At 61.4% G+C, this 15,890-nt stretch overlaps 1 protein-coding gene and 1 long non-coding RNA gene across 4 annotated transcripts in view; one reads left to right on the plus strand and one right to left on the minus strand.

Moving 5' to 3' along the window:
- Positions 1-15,890, minus strand: part of TNS2 (tensin 2) — a 23,469-nt gene continuing 7,579 nt past the window's right edge. Inside the window, exons 1-29 of one of the 3 annotated variants that reach the window (XM_040488002.1) lie at positions 13,247-13,482; positions 11,523-11,631; positions 10,988-11,025; positions 10,066-10,104; positions 9,712-9,750; positions 9,509-9,558; positions 9,123-9,294; positions 8,791-8,841; positions 8,359-8,481; positions 8,207-8,271; positions 7,283-7,366; positions 6,707-6,819; positions 6,551-6,611; positions 6,207-6,282; positions 5,825-5,954; positions 5,679-5,744; positions 5,491-5,604; positions 4,093-5,304; positions 3,802-3,952; positions 3,096-3,685; positions 2,891-2,980; positions 2,422-2,547; positions 2,107-2,199; positions 1,927-2,004; positions 1,681-1,758; positions 1,110-1,278; positions 960-1,028; positions 783-812; positions 1-649 (exon numbers count right to left, since the gene is read on the minus strand). In XM_040488002.1, coding sequence (XP_040343936.1) covers positions 511-649; positions 783-812; positions 960-1,028; positions 1,110-1,278; positions 1,681-1,758; positions 1,927-2,004; positions 2,107-2,199; positions 2,422-2,547; positions 2,891-2,980; positions 3,096-3,685; positions 3,802-3,952; positions 4,093-5,304; positions 5,491-5,604; positions 5,679-5,744; positions 5,825-5,954; positions 6,207-6,282; positions 6,551-6,611; positions 6,707-6,819; positions 7,283-7,366; positions 8,207-8,271; positions 8,359-8,481; positions 8,791-8,841; positions 9,123-9,294; positions 9,509-9,558; positions 9,712-9,750; positions 10,066-10,104; positions 10,988-11,025; positions 11,523-11,631; positions 13,247-13,321 — 4,230 coding nt within the window. In that variant the 5' untranslated portion in view covers positions 13,322-13,482 and the 3' untranslated portion in view covers positions 1-510. Of the gene's footprint in view, positions 650-782; positions 813-959; positions 1,029-1,109; positions 1,279-1,680; positions 1,759-1,926; positions 2,005-2,106; positions 2,200-2,421; positions 2,548-2,890; positions 2,981-3,095; positions 3,686-3,801; positions 3,953-4,092; positions 5,305-5,490; positions 5,605-5,678; positions 5,745-5,824; positions 5,955-6,206; positions 6,283-6,550; positions 6,612-6,706; positions 6,820-7,282; positions 7,367-7,642; positions 7,741-8,206; positions 8,272-8,358; positions 8,482-8,790; positions 8,842-9,122; positions 9,295-9,508; positions 9,559-9,711; positions 9,751-10,065; positions 10,105-10,987; positions 11,026-11,522; positions 11,632-13,246; positions 13,483-15,890 lie in introns of those variants that run through there. The other 2 variants (XM_040488003.1, XM_040488004.1) reach the window with 2 other exon arrangements.
- LOC121038511 (uncharacterized) overlaps positions 9,129-15,890 on the plus strand; it is a 19,044-nt gene continuing 12,282 nt past the window's right edge. The window contains exon 1 of the long non-coding RNA XR_005794385.1: positions 9,129-9,239. This is a non-coding gene — a long non-coding RNA (uncharacterized LOC121038511). The remainder of the gene's footprint in view (positions 9,240-15,890) is intronic.

A 15,890-nucleotide genomic window follows, 5' to 3' on the forward strand; every position in this document is an offset into this window, starting at 1 on the left:
TTCTGAGTAAATGTTATAGAATTTCTTTATTAGACAAAAATAGACTCTTTCCCCCCCTTTCCATGTGATCCCACTCTGATCTCTCTGCTCAGAGGGGGAGGCGGAGGAGGGCGTGCCTTGCTCCCCACACCTCTTCCCCCTCTCCCTGCCAGGCTGGGACCTGCAGCTGGGTGGAGCTGGCAGGCCCGCTTTCCCCTCTGGGCTGATGTTCTCTCGTGCAGGTGGGGCTGTCCAGATCCCCTCCAGGGCTCAACCGCTCATGCCTCCTCACCCTTCACATACCCATCTCTGCCATCTGCTCACGTGCAAGGTCATCTCACAGGCCCATCCACTTGGCTTAGCAGGCTGGGGGCAGGGAAGGAGAGCAGTGTCCCAGGCTGATGCCCACTCCCCATTCCTAAGGGAGGGGCTGGCTCCTGGGTCTCCCGGGCCCAGGCCAGGGGAAGTGAGGACTGTGAGGTGCTGAGAGGTGCGTGGTGTTGAAGTGGGCTCTGAGCTTGTGGCCTTCCTTCACTTTCTCTGACCCAGTAGGACTTTGGTGATGAAGGTGACAATGGCGCCGGCAGGCTGGTCTGGGTCAAGCTCTGCAAAGAGGTGACACACGTTCTCCCAGGGACTTCCTGGCTTCTTGGCCACGAAACCAAAGATCCTAGGAGCACAGAGGCAGGGTGGGGAGGGGTCTCAGCATGCCTTCCACAAAGGACTGCAGAGCCAGGGGTGGGGAGGAAGGCAGCGCGCCTCTGTCCCAGGGAGGGAAGAGAGGCACCCGTGGGGAGGCTTACTTGGAGGTGGTCCCGTCGGGGTTGGTCCATCTGCAGAAAAAGAAGAACCGTGACGGAATGCACCCAGGGTCTGGCTACCGGAGGAGGAGGGCTGGGGCAGGGGACTTTCTGGTCTGGGGGAACCTGATGGGAGCGTGGGGCTATGGGAGCAAAGAAAGGGTCGAGAGGGAGGCTCACCTCCGGTCCTGAGGATCAGTGCTGCAGAAGGTGATGCTGTTCACTGGATAATGGCGGCGAAAGAAGAGCCTGCAAGGAGGATCGTGGGGAAAGTCACAACCGGAACCGGGGGTCCCTAGGGTCCCCCAGGGGCTGGGCGGACACACTCACTTCCTTTGGTTGTCCGTCAGCGTAATGCCCTGGGCTGAGACCTTGAAGTGGACGATGGCTGGGGTTGGCCGGGGGCTGCAGCCCAGAGCTGCAGAGCTGGCCCGGGCCACCGCTTGGGGGCCCGTCAGTGACTCTGTCTCCACTGAGGTCAGGTAGAGCACACTGCAGGCTATGAGGGCAAGAGAGGGCTGCAGGGGAGCGCCGGCTCTGCCAGCACCCAAGTCTGTCTTCCCCTATCGCCCCACACCGCCAGCTCTTTCTTGCACCTTCCCCAGCCAGTGCTGCTCAAAATTCGTTAGAATCGGGGTCACTTGTTAAAAAGGCAGATTCTGCGACTCTGCCAGATCTACAGTCGGAAATGCTTGAAAGAGGCCTGACGATCTGCATTCTAACAAGCCTCCCTCCAAAGATTTTCACGTTCATGAATTTGAGGTCCTAGACTGAGGACCCCCTTTCCCACCCCCACTGCAAATATAGGGGCCCACCCACCTCAGGGCCTTTCAGTGCCCCGTGCCTGCACACGTAGGACCCCACTTTGCACCCAGGGGGAGAAGGGAGGGAGAGGTCCTACCGGCACCCTGACGTAGGAGGTCGGCTGCTGTGCTCATGTTGGCTGGCACTGGGGTCTCTGGAGTCTCCTCTAGAGGATCTGGGGGCAATGAGGGCCAACAGGGAAGGTCAGCAGGGAGTCACGTTCTCTAGGAGCTGGAGAACTCTGTTGTCCCAAGAGAAGGCAGGCTGGGAGCCGGGACCTGGGGACGCTGCCTGGGGCTGCAGCAGGTGAGGAGAGGCGGGAGGGCAGATCACAAGCACCCACCTTTGCTGGGGATGCGCAGGCAGCAGGGCAGGGACAGTGGGGAGATGGAGTGCTGGGACACCAGGGCCGACAGGCTGCCTGCAGGGGGAGGTGACAGAAGCCCTGAGGTGCCCACAGGTATCCCCCCCTCCCCAGCTCTCCCTCCACCCTCCTGAGACCCCCTTGGTCCCTGCGCCTCACCAAAGTAGGGCTCACTGGGACAGCCTTTGATCTTCACCCCTTTGGGCCCAGTCTCAATGAGAAAATGACGGACCAGCTGTTCCAAGGGGTCCCCTGAGGGGAGGGGAGGAGGCCGGGTGGAGAGGAGAGAAGAAATAGACTTTATCAGATTGCAGATTCCAGTTTTCTCCTGTGCTGGGATTCTTTCCAGCGCCAGAGACGTCACTTCCTGCCTCTCCCCACCAAGAAGTGGCATGGCCTACCCTGCCTTGTCTTGTCTCTGGTGCCTCCCCCCCACTCCACTCCCCTTCTCCCCCAGGTGTGGGCATTCTTTACCTTTCCAGGGTTGGGCGCTGGGTGGAGGTGTGGCCACTTTGAGGGCCAGCCCGTAGGCTCCTTGGAATGAATGACTGTCCCTGATCAGGAAGGCCCCAGGGTCCTTGTCCTTCAGCAGAGCAATGGCTGGGGGGAGGTGGGAGAAGTTTTCACAGTGGTGGATTGAGCCCCACGTAGCCCCTCTCTACCTCTGCTACCCAAGCTCTCTAGGCCTTTCACCCTAACAGCCGTGGTGTTTTGGGGCACCTGGGGATGGAACTTCAGAGTTAAAAGGGTATTGACAGTGTTGAGTTGAAACCTCCGTGGGCCCAGAGCCCAGAACCACCTGCTAGTGAGAGACTGCCTGGGGTAAACCTGCTGAGACAGGGAGGAGGCACCAAGGGTGTTAACTGAAGGATGGGTCCTTAAGCCAAGACAGAGCCCCAGAGGGGCCATAAAACGGGAGGGGTGGGGCAGGCTGCCTTCTCACCTTGGTCACGGGACAGGTGTGGTTTGTACCAGAACTTGGATGTATCCTGGACGAACTTGACATTACTCTGGCTCTCTTGCATAGGGGGCTCTAGGACAGGGAGGGACCGAGCTTGGCCCCAGTGCTTCCCAGTGCCCGTGCCATGCCCCTCCTTGGCAGACAGGGTTCTCCCAAGGGGGCCCCACCCTCCCCAAGGCCTTTATACCTGGGGGTTGGGGGACATTATCCGGGAGCAGAGGTGCAAAGGTGACATGGTGACTGGTGCCTCTGGCTGGTGGTGATGCCTGCTCTGGGCCCCAGGGTCCTGGCTGTTGCCCAGGTCCCAGCAAATGGCGTTTCTCGGGAAGTGGGGGCTGGGTGGGGCCGTTGACGTCATAGGATGCAGCCAGGGGGAAGGCAGGCGTGGGTGAGCTCTGAGGCGGCTCTGGGCTGGCCACAAGCCAGGGCATCTGGGTAGGCACAGGGGTGAGGGGGGACCCATCCGGGCTATCTGGGGGGTCTCGAAGTCCCTGCCAGGGGGCATGGCGGAGGCCAGGCAGTGTGGTGGGCACAGGGCCCCTCGGATTGGCGCTGTCTGAGCGGCTCCCCGGGCTCTTCTCCTGAGGCCAGTCCTTGGGTGAGCTGGGCGGGGAGGTGGGGGAGAAGGGGCCAGGGGCTGGAAGCTCAAGCCCGCTTCTCGCTGGCAGCTCGGGAGCCTTTTCGGCGCTTCCCTGGGGAACGGACGGCAAAGCCTCGCCAGGACTTAGTCTCTGAGTGGGCACCAAGGTGGGGGACGTGGTGTCCTGCCGTCGGGTGCTGCAGTTTGGGAGGGCGGGCAGGTGGTCAGTACATTGGCAGGGCTGCGGAGCCCCCGTGTGAGCTGCCCCCACCCCCAGCTTCAGTGCCTGAACAGCCCCGGCCCCTCTGTATACCTTTCCTTGCCCTGGACTGGGCTGCTGGTGTGCAGGGGCGTGGAGGGACCAGACAGCTCAGAAGAGGCACTGCACTGAGCATCACAGGGAGACCGAGGCAGGGTGCTATGCCCGCTGGGGCCCTCCCTCCAGGATGCTGGCTCAGGTGATTCTGTAGGGAAGGTGGGAGAAGGGGCCGTGAGCCAGAAAAGTCCCTTTTGTCTGGCTTAGCTCTTTCTCATTCTGCACCTTCCCCCACCATCTTCCAGAACCCTCCTCTTCCCCGGGCACTCCCCACCCCAGTGCCCTCACCTGCAGATGCCAAGGCTCCTGCGGGGGCCAGGTGCCCAGGTATGGGGTACCTGTCCCCTCCCTCCTCTGCAGGGATCTCGTAGCTCAGCTTCCTGGATTGTGGGTAGGGCGGGCTGCCCGGGGAAATGGAGCCAGCCCGTGGGGAGTGGGCACCGGAACTGGAATACCCTCTGCCCTCACCTGGAGAGCCACAGCTATGAGGCACCCGGCCATATGCTGGGCAGTAACTGGGAACGGCTCCTCCATAGCCATATGTCACCAGGGCAGGATACCCTGGATGCCCATACCTGCCTTCAGGGCACAGGGCGTAGGAGCAGCCCTCATGCCCTTCCTCGCCTGCCTTGGGTGGCTTCAGGCAGCTGTAGTCGGGCATCGGGGTGTGGTGATGCCCGCAGGCAGGCACCAGCAGGGGCAGTGGGTGCCCGGACCGCACCGGGTGCAGGAGAGCCTTGCCAGCCTCGCCCGCCCACCCCTCTCCAGCCTCCCTCTCCAGCCTCAGCCCATATAGGGCTGCAGTGGGCAGCGCCAGCTTCTCCTCACAGGCGGGGCAGGAGCACAGGGCAGGCATCCCAGGGTCCTCCACGATCACCACCTCCCGGTAGCCTGGGGAACGGTAGCCGAAGTCCCCGTTGGCTGGTTTCCCCAGCTCAGGGGGGTAGGGATACGGCCCCTCAGACAGGGATCGGCAGAGGCGCCTCTTCTCCACAGAGGCCTCGGCGTAGCCCTGGGGGTGCCCCTCATAGCCCCCATAGACCAGCCGCCGCCTGTCCAGGGTTCCCTCCGGCCGGTAGTAGCCCCCATTGGGGACCCCGCAGGGCTCCCGGTAGCCCTGGCGGCAGGAGCAGTGGCGGCTGAGGCTGGGTCTGTGGCCTGAATACACTCCGAGGTGGGGGCCTCCGCCCACGGGCGGCTGCTCTTCGTCATCCAGGATGGCCGTCTCGCGCCCGGCTCCCCGGCCCCCACCGGCCACTCCACAGCCTCCCAGGAGGCGGTCTAGCTCCTGTCGTTCCGCAGCCGTTGGGGGTGGCCGGCCAGGGGACTCGGCAGCCGGCTCCGTGGTCAGTGTGGACGAATGGCCGGAGTCGCTGCTGACAGAGAGCATGGGGGGTGGAGGTGGCTCTGGAGAGGGCGCCGGTGGGCTCTGGCGGGGGGCCCGCTGCACCTGGGCGTAAGGACTGCCATCCAGGGGTCCCCGGGTGTGTGTCGGGGAGCCTGGGTGGGGACAGGACCAGGGAGGGAGGGCAAGCAGGAAGAAAGGAGAGAGAGGGAGTCAAAGAGAGGGAACAGAGCAGGGGACTCCACTTCAGGGGTGTCCCTCGGGAGGGGGATCTGCCTGGGAGGAAGGAGTGTGCCCCTCAAACCTCCACCTCCCACCGCCCCTGGGCCTGCCCCACACACCGTCCACGCTGTCCTCGTGGTGCTGATTGAAGTTCTCGTAGGAGTCCCAGCGCACGGCAGGCTCTGCCGTGTTGTAGTCAACAGAGACCGAGGGGTCGTTCCGTGGGGTGTTGCCTGTGGAACGGGCCGCCCAGGTGTTGAGAAACCGGCAGACAGCCTTTAGCCCTGACCCAAGGCTTGGCTCTTACCTTTGATCTTTTCAGGGCTGGAGGAGAAGACGAACTCCACCGAGGCTTGGAAGGGGAACCTCTCATCTGCGGGGAGTGGCCGTGAGGAGCCGGGCCCCTGCCCACCCTCACCTGGGCTCCAGCCCCCACATCCGTCTCCAACTCACCAGCCCAGGCCTCGTCCAGCTGGTCCTTGGGGAAGGTGAGCCGTGGTCCGTGGATGGTGCACGTGTGGAACTGGACTCGGAACACGAGGGTCCGGTCTGTCCCCCGGCCACCCTTGTGATAGCAGGTCACCTGGATGAGGGAAGGGAGACTAGGGGTCAGGCCCTCCTGTCCACTTGCGTCTCCTCTGTGCTCCACCCTGGGGACTGTCTGGCCGCAGCTCTGCCCGGGCCTCAACCTCAAGGTGGCCCCTCCCCCCATCTAGGGGACTAGCTTTCCAGCCTCCAATCTGCCTTGAACTGATGAGTCCCCAGAGACTGTGCAGCAGGCAGGATACACCACCACCCCTTGGACCCCTGCCCCTTCCCAGGATGGTCCCCTCACCATGACATCGCCTTTGAGGAGGAGGGCTGGCTCCAGGCTGATGCAGAGCTGTTGCGGCCCAGGGCCTGCAACGTGACTGAGGAAGGAAGGACGAGGCACAGGCCGAGTCAGAGGCACTCGGGCTGGGGTAGGGAGCTATGAAGAGTCAGGAGGGACTTGGGAGATTGGAGTCCGAGCCCTGGGCGAGAGACCTTTAGCCTGAACATCAGCCTCTCCAACCGTAAAATGGATTCCATCATGGCCAACGTTTTTAGGTGCAGTGGCAGGAACCGGAGGACCCTGTGTCTGGGGAGGCTGGAGGAACAGGAATGCGGGCAGCAGGGGCCTGGGAAGAGAGCACTCACTAGATTCCAGATGTGTAGACGAGCTGCATGGACTGGTAGATCTTGAGGAAGGGCTGGAAGCCTGGAGGGACAGGAAGGAGAAGCATGTGGGGCTTGCTGAATGGAGGGGGTGGGGACGGCCCTCCTTGTGGAGCACACCACCCCAGGCAGACTCACCTGTGCCAGGTTCAAAGGCTGGCAGCACGGGCACAAGCACATAGTGCAGGAAGAGAGGGCTGCTGTTCATTCTGATGGAGCCGGACAGGAGGCCGCTGAAGTAGCTGATATATCTGGGAGGGGGTGTGTCAGAACATAAGCCCCTTCCTCTGGAGGCCCCTTTGTATCATTTCAGCCATGCTCACCACCACCCGCCTCCCCCCCACTTGGAAAGCCTGCCCTTCTTAGCACTTCCCTCACATCTTCCAGCTCACCAGAAAGTTCTTCCTTGCATCTAACCTCAATCCTTCTTGCTGTCCCAAAGGTTTGTACTTGCTGGCCCCTCTGGCTAGAATGCTCTTCCCCCAGATCTCTGCTTCCCGTCACAGAGATGGGTTCTGACTGTCCCGCAAGTGTCTCTTTACCACAAGCTCCATGAGAGCAAGGACCGTGTTTGTTCTGAATTCCCAGCACCTGACAGTGCCTGGTACACAGAAGGCGCTCCATTAAGGTATGCTGTATGAGCGAGAGAATCTCGGCCTTGGCAGCCATGGAGGGAGCCTGCTCCTCCAACCCATCCCTACCCGGGCTGCTCACCGGCGCTGGGAGGGCTGCAGCTCTGCGGCCACCTTGTCCTCACAGAACTTCCTCATGGTAAGCGTAGCCAATGCCTGGTCCGCCCTGGAGACAGCAGGACCAGCGTGGGGGATTAGGGGCTGGTATCCAAGCTGGCCTCTCAACCCTAAGCCCCAGGATAGGGAGGAGACGTGTGATCCCCCCAAAGGCTAGAGGAAGCCCAGAGTGGTGGTGAAGAGGACTAGAAACCCCACAGACAGTCACTTTACTAGTTGTTGGGCCTCAGGCAAGTGCTCCCTGAGTTTTAGTTTCCTCCTCTGTAAAATGGGGAAATAAGACCATGCTATAGGTTGGGTTTTTGGCTCCCCAAAAGATATGTACCTCTGAATGTGATCTTATTTGGAAATAGGGTCGCTGCAGATGGAATTAGTTAAGATGTTATACTGGAGGAGGAATGAGCCCTTAATCCAATATGATTGGTGTCCTTAGAAGAAGAGAAGAGACAGACAGACAGACACACACACAGGAAGAAAGCCATGTGACGACCAAGGCAGAGAGTGGAGTGACGCAGCTGCAGGCTAAGGAACACCAGGGACTGCTGGTCACCACCAGAAGCTAGAAAGAGGCAAGGAAGGGCTCTACCCAGAGTCTCCACGGGAGTGCAGTGCTGCTGACACTTCGATTTTAGACTCCCAGCCTCCAGAACGGAGACAACACATTTATGTTGTCTCTAGCCACTTAGTTTGTGATACGTTGTTACAGCAGCCCTAGGAAACTGATAAAAATCCTCTGCTGGGAACGGTGGGGGAGGTACAAGCGAGAAAAAGGAGGTGGAAAGGCCAAGTTTATGGTAAATGGCTCTCCGAACACAGAGGCGGGCTCGGCCAACTGGGGGAGGCAGGTCACTGGGGAGGGGCCAGTCAGGGGTCAGGGAGTCAGTCTCACCCTGCAGAGATCTTGCTGTAGTGCATGTAGGCAGAGACGATGACCCCGAGCTTGCCCTTGCTCCCCTGAGGGTAGAAAGATAGGGATGCAGGGCCTGCTGAGGCCTCAGGCTGAGGTCACCCCGGCCCTGTGAACCCCAGGTCCCAGCTCACCTTGCAGTACAGTACAACCACGTGCTGTGGGTCAGCACTGAGCCACGTCTCCATGGCTTTGCAGATGGAACACAGCTTGTCCAGGGGGGGCGCATGCAGCTCAGGCCAACCGAAGTCCTGGACCTGGGGCGGGGGGGCGCAGGGGTACAACTGAGGGTGGGGGCCACAAGCAAAGAGACATGGGTGGGGATGGGAAAGGGACCAGGTGTAGGGGTCGGTGGGGGCCAACCAAAGTCAAGAGACTGTTGGTTGTCCACGACAGGCTCAACACTTTCCTCATGGGTACAATGGGGTTGATACCCGCTGCACCATGCTTTGGAGTGTCTCAAGTAAGAAGTCACCTGGGAAGGTGCCAACTGCTACTATTAATAAGGAGGAGCTGGGGGCTCGTTGGGGTGGGAGTTGAGTTTAATGGCTTTAATCCCCTCCTACCTTGGGGTTTAGGCGGGTCAGGTCATGTCTTTTCTCTGAAAGGTTGAAGAGCTGCAAGTAAAGAGGGGACTTTAGACGGAAGTGACCTTGGGCAGCGGGCGGCGAGGCGCAACCCTTGCTGCGACTCTAAACAGTCTTTCTCCCGAACGAGGACGGCGCTAAGGCCCGGCCTAGCTACGACCGCCAGCGGGGGCGTTCCCTATCGGCTCTGGCGGCCCCGAGGCCCCGCCCCCTAGGCCCGCGCCTTCAGGAGTTTGTCGTCAGGCAGCAGCTCCGCCCACCTGGGCCTCCCAGTCCTCTCATTGGCTGACTGCGGAAGGCCCCGCCCTCACCAGGTACTTGTCGCGGTGCTTGGATTGCAGCACGTGAGCCAGCTCGCGCAGGTGGCCCCGGTGTCGCTGCTCGTCGGGCCGCGCGGGGAAGGCGGCAGCCAGGATCCGCTCCGTCACGTAAGTGAGGTCCAAGTCCCAGCGGCGCTCCATAAGCGGGTCCAGGCTGAAGCTCCTGGGGAGGGGGCAAAGCCTGCGTCAGGCACGAGGGCGAGGCTCCGGGGGCAGATGGGAGGGGAGGGCGAGGCCTCGGGGTCCCGAGGGTAGGTGGGGCCGCTCGGGGGCGGGGTGGGGGGCTGCCTAGGAGAGCTTTGCCGGGGCGGGGGCGGCCGCCCGGTGCGGCGCTGCGCCGGGCTGAGGTATGGGACCACCCCGGCGCCCTCACTTACCTGGGCAGAGTGTTGCGCTGCTTTGAGTGGTTTAGAGACTTGGTGGATCCCTGGTGGATGAGATGAGACGGTGCACATCTCTTTGGGTGCCCCCCACTCTAGGCTCCCCGCTCCAGAGTTCCGTGAACTTTCGTTCTCGCAAGATACCTAGGTCCGTACTCCCAGAGCTACCTGCTTCCGCCCCCTCCGCCAGCATCACTTACCAGGTGCTCTATGCGCCTCACGGGGGCCGTGTTTCTCCGCTAGAGGGAGACGGAGGCGGAAAAGGGGGCGGTTAGGGCGGGGGTAGGGACCAGTCTGCGCCTGGGGATGGTGGAGAGGGCACGCGGGGCTTCCTGTGGGGGCTGCACCGGGCCAAGGGAGAGGAGTCCTAACCCCCAGCAGACCCAAGGGCAAGAAGATCAGAGGGCTCATTTTTTTCCTGTCCCTCAGGATGACCGGCACCCACAGCAGTCCATTCAAGCTAACCTCCTGGGGGCCCTCTCTGTGGCCACCAGACCTTTGGACACCTCAGCCAGGTTCCTTGCCACTCCCACCCCATCTCAGAGCACACTCACCAGCTCCGCCAGAGGCAAAGCCTGACAGGACGAAGTCACCTGGAAGGAGACCCGAGTGAGGGGCTGAGCTCCTGCTGAAATGGGGTCTCCTGGGCTTGACGATGGGGCTACCCCTCAGCTTCAGCAAGAAGGTGGAGGGGCTGTCAGCAGATGGGCACACACTCCAGCTGAGGTTCTTCTATTTAAGGGAGCCTCCCCTCTGGCCTCTCTGGTCCCCCACCCCTAGGCCCCCCACTTGTTGCTCTTGGCTCCCAGCCCCCTGCCCACACAGACCCCCATTCATCCAGCTGCGGGGCAGAAGTTATATATAGAGCCATGTAGGCAGGCCATGGCCAGGGACGGACACTGGCCTCTTTCACCGGGAGACCCCGCCCCTGGGCACACAGCTCCCCCAGGCCAACTCCAAGGCCCTGGGACCCCCCGCACTGCAGGAGGAGGACGAGGGAACCTCCTCAGAGATGGGGCTGCCTCAGGTCCCCAGTGGACAGTGGTGCTTATCTACAGCTTGTACCTTCCGCCCGGCCTTTCCAGGGCCCAGGACGAGACCCACCCAGGCATCCTGAGGACCCTTCCCCAGAGGGAAGGCACAGCCCATCCGGCTACCCAGTCTTTGAAATCCTGCTCCCCCACCCACCCACCCCACCCTTCCTTGTCCTCATTCTCCTCCTCTTCCCCACCCCCATCCTCTCGCCAGCTGCAGCCTGGGCACAGCACCAAGACAAACCCTGTCTCCTGTCCACCCGCCTGGGCCAGCCCTCCAGGGGGTGGAGTAGGGTGGTTCTTAAAGGGCCCAGTACAGCACCCTCTCCCACTCCGGCAGGGGTTCCCCCATGATGAGAGGGGCTGCGGTTGATGCCCATGTGGCTGGAGAAGCCCGTTTCAGAGGAAGACTCTAGTCCTCCTCCCCCAGTCAAGTACCCACCTTTGCTTCACATTTTCTGTGTGTTGCCACCTTGCAAACTAGAGAGGGATGGTGGGGAGAAGAGAGGGGTTAGCAGGCACATAGTGGGGTAGCCCTCCCCCATCTCCCCAGGCCCTGGAACCAGATTCTGGGGCTTCCAAGACTGTTGAGATGGAATGGGGGAGCAGGGGCAGAGTTCAAGGGAAGTGTCAGGCAGCGGGGTAGTTCGCTCAGGCCAGGGAGGGAGGGGGCAAGGGCTAATGTTCCAGGGTGACTGGGGGTGAGGGGGGAGGGAGGGAAGTCCCCATCACAGGTCCACTGGGGAGGCAATGGAGAGGACTGGGTCTCCTGGGTTGGGGCGGGAGTGTCCGTCATGGGGACAAGGGCTGTTTGGAGGGGAGGCAGCTCCCCGTGACGGACACCCTCTTGGTTCCCATGCTGTCCAGGGGGCAGCATGCACATTACGGTTTAAACTCTTTGTGAGTCTACCCGCTGGAGTTGTGCACACAATGGTGCTGGGTTAGAGGCTCTCAGGGTCACAGGACAGGCACCTCACCTCTGCATGAGACGCCAGTTCCATCGATGGTCACCTTACACACTGCACAGACTGGTGGTTTCTTCCGGAAGACCTTCTCCCGGAAGCTGTGTGGCTCGGCTTTCCTAGGCTAGGGACGGAAGGACACACAGGCAGAGGTGTCAGTTCTCAGTGGACCCATCTCTGGGACTAGCTGGGGTCTTAGCACTACCCTGGTTTCTTTCTCCTCCATCCTGATAAAGCCCCTAAACTCCTAAGACACACTTGGTCACAGCTGTTTCTTGGCTTTTATGGGGCCTGTCCTTGATGGTGTATGGAATCTGCCCCCTTGCATCACCCCAGACGGGTCACCTCCTCTCTGAGGGTCACTCGGGACCCTCGTATGGTGTGTGAAACCCTCGCGGTCACTGCCACACCAGGTGCTAGAGCTTTCCTCCTGATCTGGGAGGTGGGGGGGTGCTCTCTGACTTTCTTCTATGAGGGTTCCCCATTTCTCCTCCCATTTTGCCTTCCCCAGATGGAGGTCCCTGTGGAGAGTGAGCAGGAGGGGGTCCAGAAATGAACGTAGAATGTCAGTCACGCAGCACCCAGACTGACCTGGTGGGGAGTGGCCTGAGCCAGTCCTACTCCCCTGGCTCCCGCTGTCCCCGTGCTCCAGACAGCTGACATGCCCTCCTCCCCCTACTGTCAGAACAACATGTTTACTCATTGTGCATTGAGGCGGCAGGCAGCAATTGTGTAAGGAGGGGGTGGTAATGCTGGAGAGACAGGCAGACAGAGGCATGACATTGGGGGAAATGTTCAGCTGCCTTGCTACTTCTGGATGTAGTGAGCACCCTGTCACTTGAGGTTCAAGTGGGATTCCAGCATGGAATGGGGGAAGGGGTGGGCTAGATGCCCTGTTGGGCCTCTCCCCACCCAGAGTGCAGTGAGGCAGGGATGCCCCGTTATGGCCCTCATCCCCGTCCCTCCCACTGTGGGTTCACTCCACTCATCTTCTGTCCATATGCCTCCTCTCCCTTCTACCCATTTTTCTCTTCCCTCAAGTGTTCAAGCCCCCCCCCACACACCCCATAATATTATCTCATGTTGCCCTGAGCTGCTTCTTTTGGGGTATGGCTGATAAAATATGGGGAAATGGAGTCATAGGCATCCAGGCCCCCCATCCTGGGGACCCAGGCAGCACTTTTGGTCTCTTGGCTGTCCCCCAAGAACCTGGATTAAAAACAACCTGAACTCTTATGGGCCAGCCTTGCTGGACCCGTTAGGAAACTTGGGTGCATTCTGACATTAACGGCATGCACTGGTGATGTCAGGGGAAAGTCCCAGTGTCTAAAGCACTTCTGACACCTGGCCACCCCTCTCCCTTCGCCACCTCCACCCCATTTCTCCCAAACTTCTGAGCTCAGGGAAGGGGCCTGATCTCGGCCCTGCCCTGGGGCTCCCCGGTAGTACCTGGAAAAGTCCTACAATGAAGTATACCTGAATGCAGGTTTAGGGGGCCAGGATCCCCAGGGTTGGCCTGAATTAGAGCAGGGAAGTTGGAGGAGGGAAAGTGGACACCAGGTTCTGCTTTAATCCAAACTTCTGCTGCTCACACCACAGCTCTGGCTATTCCAAAGGGGCATAGTAGTGAGGGGATTCGGGGCAAGGGGAGAAGGTTCTGGCCTGAGTCCTGGTCCCCTCCCCCACTGCCCACCCCTCCACCCCTGCCCCTCCTCTGCCCAGCCAGCGGGCACTCCTACCCTGCTGGTGGCCCGGCTGCTGTCCCTCCTCCCCAGGGCTCTGAGCAGCCTCTCCACGGGGCCGCTGGACTTCATGATGTCCGGGCGGCTGGCTGGGGTGCCGACTGCGGGCCTGAACAATGCTGGGGCCCGGCCCGGGGCTTCCTGGAAGCGGCCTGGCGGAGGCAGCCGCTTCCCCTGGGTGGAGGGTAGGCTGTCTGGCTGGTGTGAGGAGAAGCCCGGCCCTGGAAGTGGAGGGGAGTGCAGGCGGGAAAGGGGCAGGTCGCTGCTCCAGGAAGTGGGGGGGGGGGGGGGGGGGGGCGGGGGGAGGTGGGGGAGGCCAGGAGATCAGATTCCCAGGATCTACCCTGCTGGGAGTGTCAGCCCAGGATCTTTTGCCCCCCAGCCCCTTGCTGTGGAGCTGCCCCTTGCCCAGGGGATCCACCCTATCCAGGGATCTGCAAGGATCCTGAGGTCCAGCCCCCAGTGGAGTGGGGTGGGGGCAGGGTGGGAATTTAGGTCTCCTGCAGGGCTCAAGGGCCAGTGGGGAACACTGTGTCCCAGGCCAGGTCAGGCCAGTCTCCCAGCCTGAACTCTCAGGTTCTCAGGGGACTTCTGGTGGGGAGGAAGGGGGAGCTGGGAATCACTACCCCAGCCAGCTCAGGATCGGGGTGCATCCTGAGGGGCCGGGGAAAACAGGACTGAGGGCCAGCTTCCTGCCTCAGTTTCACTGGTTGTGAAGTACAGGAAAAGGAAAGCATTCACTGCTTCTCTCCTGCCGCCCCCATACGCACTGGAAGGCCTGCTTCCAGCCACAAGATTGTTCTGCCCACGGGAGTGAGCCATTCTCCTGCTCCAGCCCAAGGCATTTGAGGCTCTTCTCCTGAGAGCACCCCACCCGCTCTGCTCCTGACAGTCATCCCCTCTGTCCCCCCATTCCATGGCTTGTTCGTGCTAGACCTCCCAGTCCCTAGCCCCTCTTTCCAGCCCTGCTGTGTAGGCCCTTCACCCAGACCCTAGGGCTGGGCCCTATGCCCCCTGCCCCCCAAAGCCTGAGTACTACCTTCATGGCTCTCCTAGCTCTGCTCTCCTTCCTCAGCAGCTGTCCCAGGTCCTAAGGACTGGACAGGCCCCCCCCCCCCCCCCCACACATACTCCACCCCCCTCTGTGGGCCTCCTACCTCCCTCCTGGGAACATGGCCAACTTCCTGTCCCAAGAGTCAAGGGAAGGAGGTGGACTGGAGCCTTGGAAGTGGGGGGTGGGGTGGGGGGCAGTAATCTTCCAAAAATAAATGGGGTTAAGGGCCAGGGGTCCTCAGCCCCAAGCCTTGGACAGCAGCCCTTTGACCGGCTGGAGCTGTCACTTGAAAGAACGTGCAAATATGCCTCCCCTCATTTGCATGGTGTTTACTGAATGTACCGGTGCTCAGCCTTCTCCCACTTGGTGCTTAGACCTCCCTCTCCCTCCTTCAGGCCCAAGGGACTGGTCTAATCTTGCCTTCTCTGGGATGAGCCCCCTTAGGAGAGCCCACTCAGGACACTTCTTTGGACTTGCCTGGCATGGGCCTGGCCTGAGGCTTTGCCCTTGAAGATTTAATTCTCCTTCCAAGTCAGGAAGTCTGTCCCCGGGGTACCTTGGCCAGAGGGAGGTATCTCCGTGGCCAGGCTTGGGCCCCTAGCGTGTAACTGGAGAGGGGGCACTGGCTCTGCAACCCACTCCTATCCCACCAACCCTGGCTGGGTCCCAGGACATTCCAGGCCCCTGGCCAGTGTGGGCAACTGGGCCTGGCCTGGTCCAGTTCAGAGCCTTGCTGTAGGAGAAGCACTATGGTGGGTGTGTGGGTTGGGGTGCCTTTTCTCTGCCCCTTCATGCCCCTTCAGCATGCTTCTTTCTACACCTGCTGCCTCCACAGGGGCTGAAAAGTCCCCTCACCTGGTAGTTCCTTCGTGGGGGACTCATTAACCCGTGTTGGGTGGCCAGGGAAGAATGCCTTTGAGTCTCTCCCCACTCTGTGGGGGGCACCTCTGTAGTGAGATGGAGAGGGGGGAAACAGGCTTGAGAGGAAAAGGCGCTCACCAGGGCAGGGCTGGGAAGGCATGGCCAGACCCCGGTAGGACCCTCACCCTACTCCTGCCTGGAACATTCCAGAGCCTGTCAGTCTCTCCCCCAGCCTGGCCCCCTCTCACTCCGAAGCCTTGGGTTTGTTTGGAGAAACCCCTCCACCCACACTCCCCCTTCCTGGAAAATAGCTGTGGTTGGATGAGAGGCTGGGAGCCCAGCCGCGGAGGAGGGGTGAGGCCCGGAGAAGGAGAGAGGGAGAGGCGGGATATATGAGTGTGCCCTGAGGGATCTAGAGAATTGAGGGGAGAAGCAGAAGGGGGGCGGACGAGTGGGGCTGGAAAATCGAAATGGGCCTCAGTGTCCCAGAAGTGAAGTAGAAAAAGAAAACCCTCGCGACGCACGCTCCCGGGGCCGGGCCGGCAGTTCCCACCCAGGTCCGGGGCCCCGCGTGTGGGGGCAACGTGCGCCCCGTGGCGGCGAGTGCGCCGGAGACGCGCGAGGGCGGGACGGCCGTGTGACCGCGGGCCCCGCCCCGCCCCCTGCTCCCTTTCCCGGCTCCCCGCGGCCCCCGGCCCCGGCCCCAGTCCCCCACCGCCCCCCACC

The sequence above is a fragment of the Herpailurus yagouaroundi genome, unplaced genomic scaffold, assembly GCF_014898765.1.
Source record: "Herpailurus yagouaroundi ecotype Mexico unplaced genomic scaffold, PumYag 166, whole genome shotgun sequence".
NCBI lineage: Eukaryota > Metazoa > Chordata > Mammalia > Carnivora > Felidae > Herpailurus > Herpailurus yagouaroundi.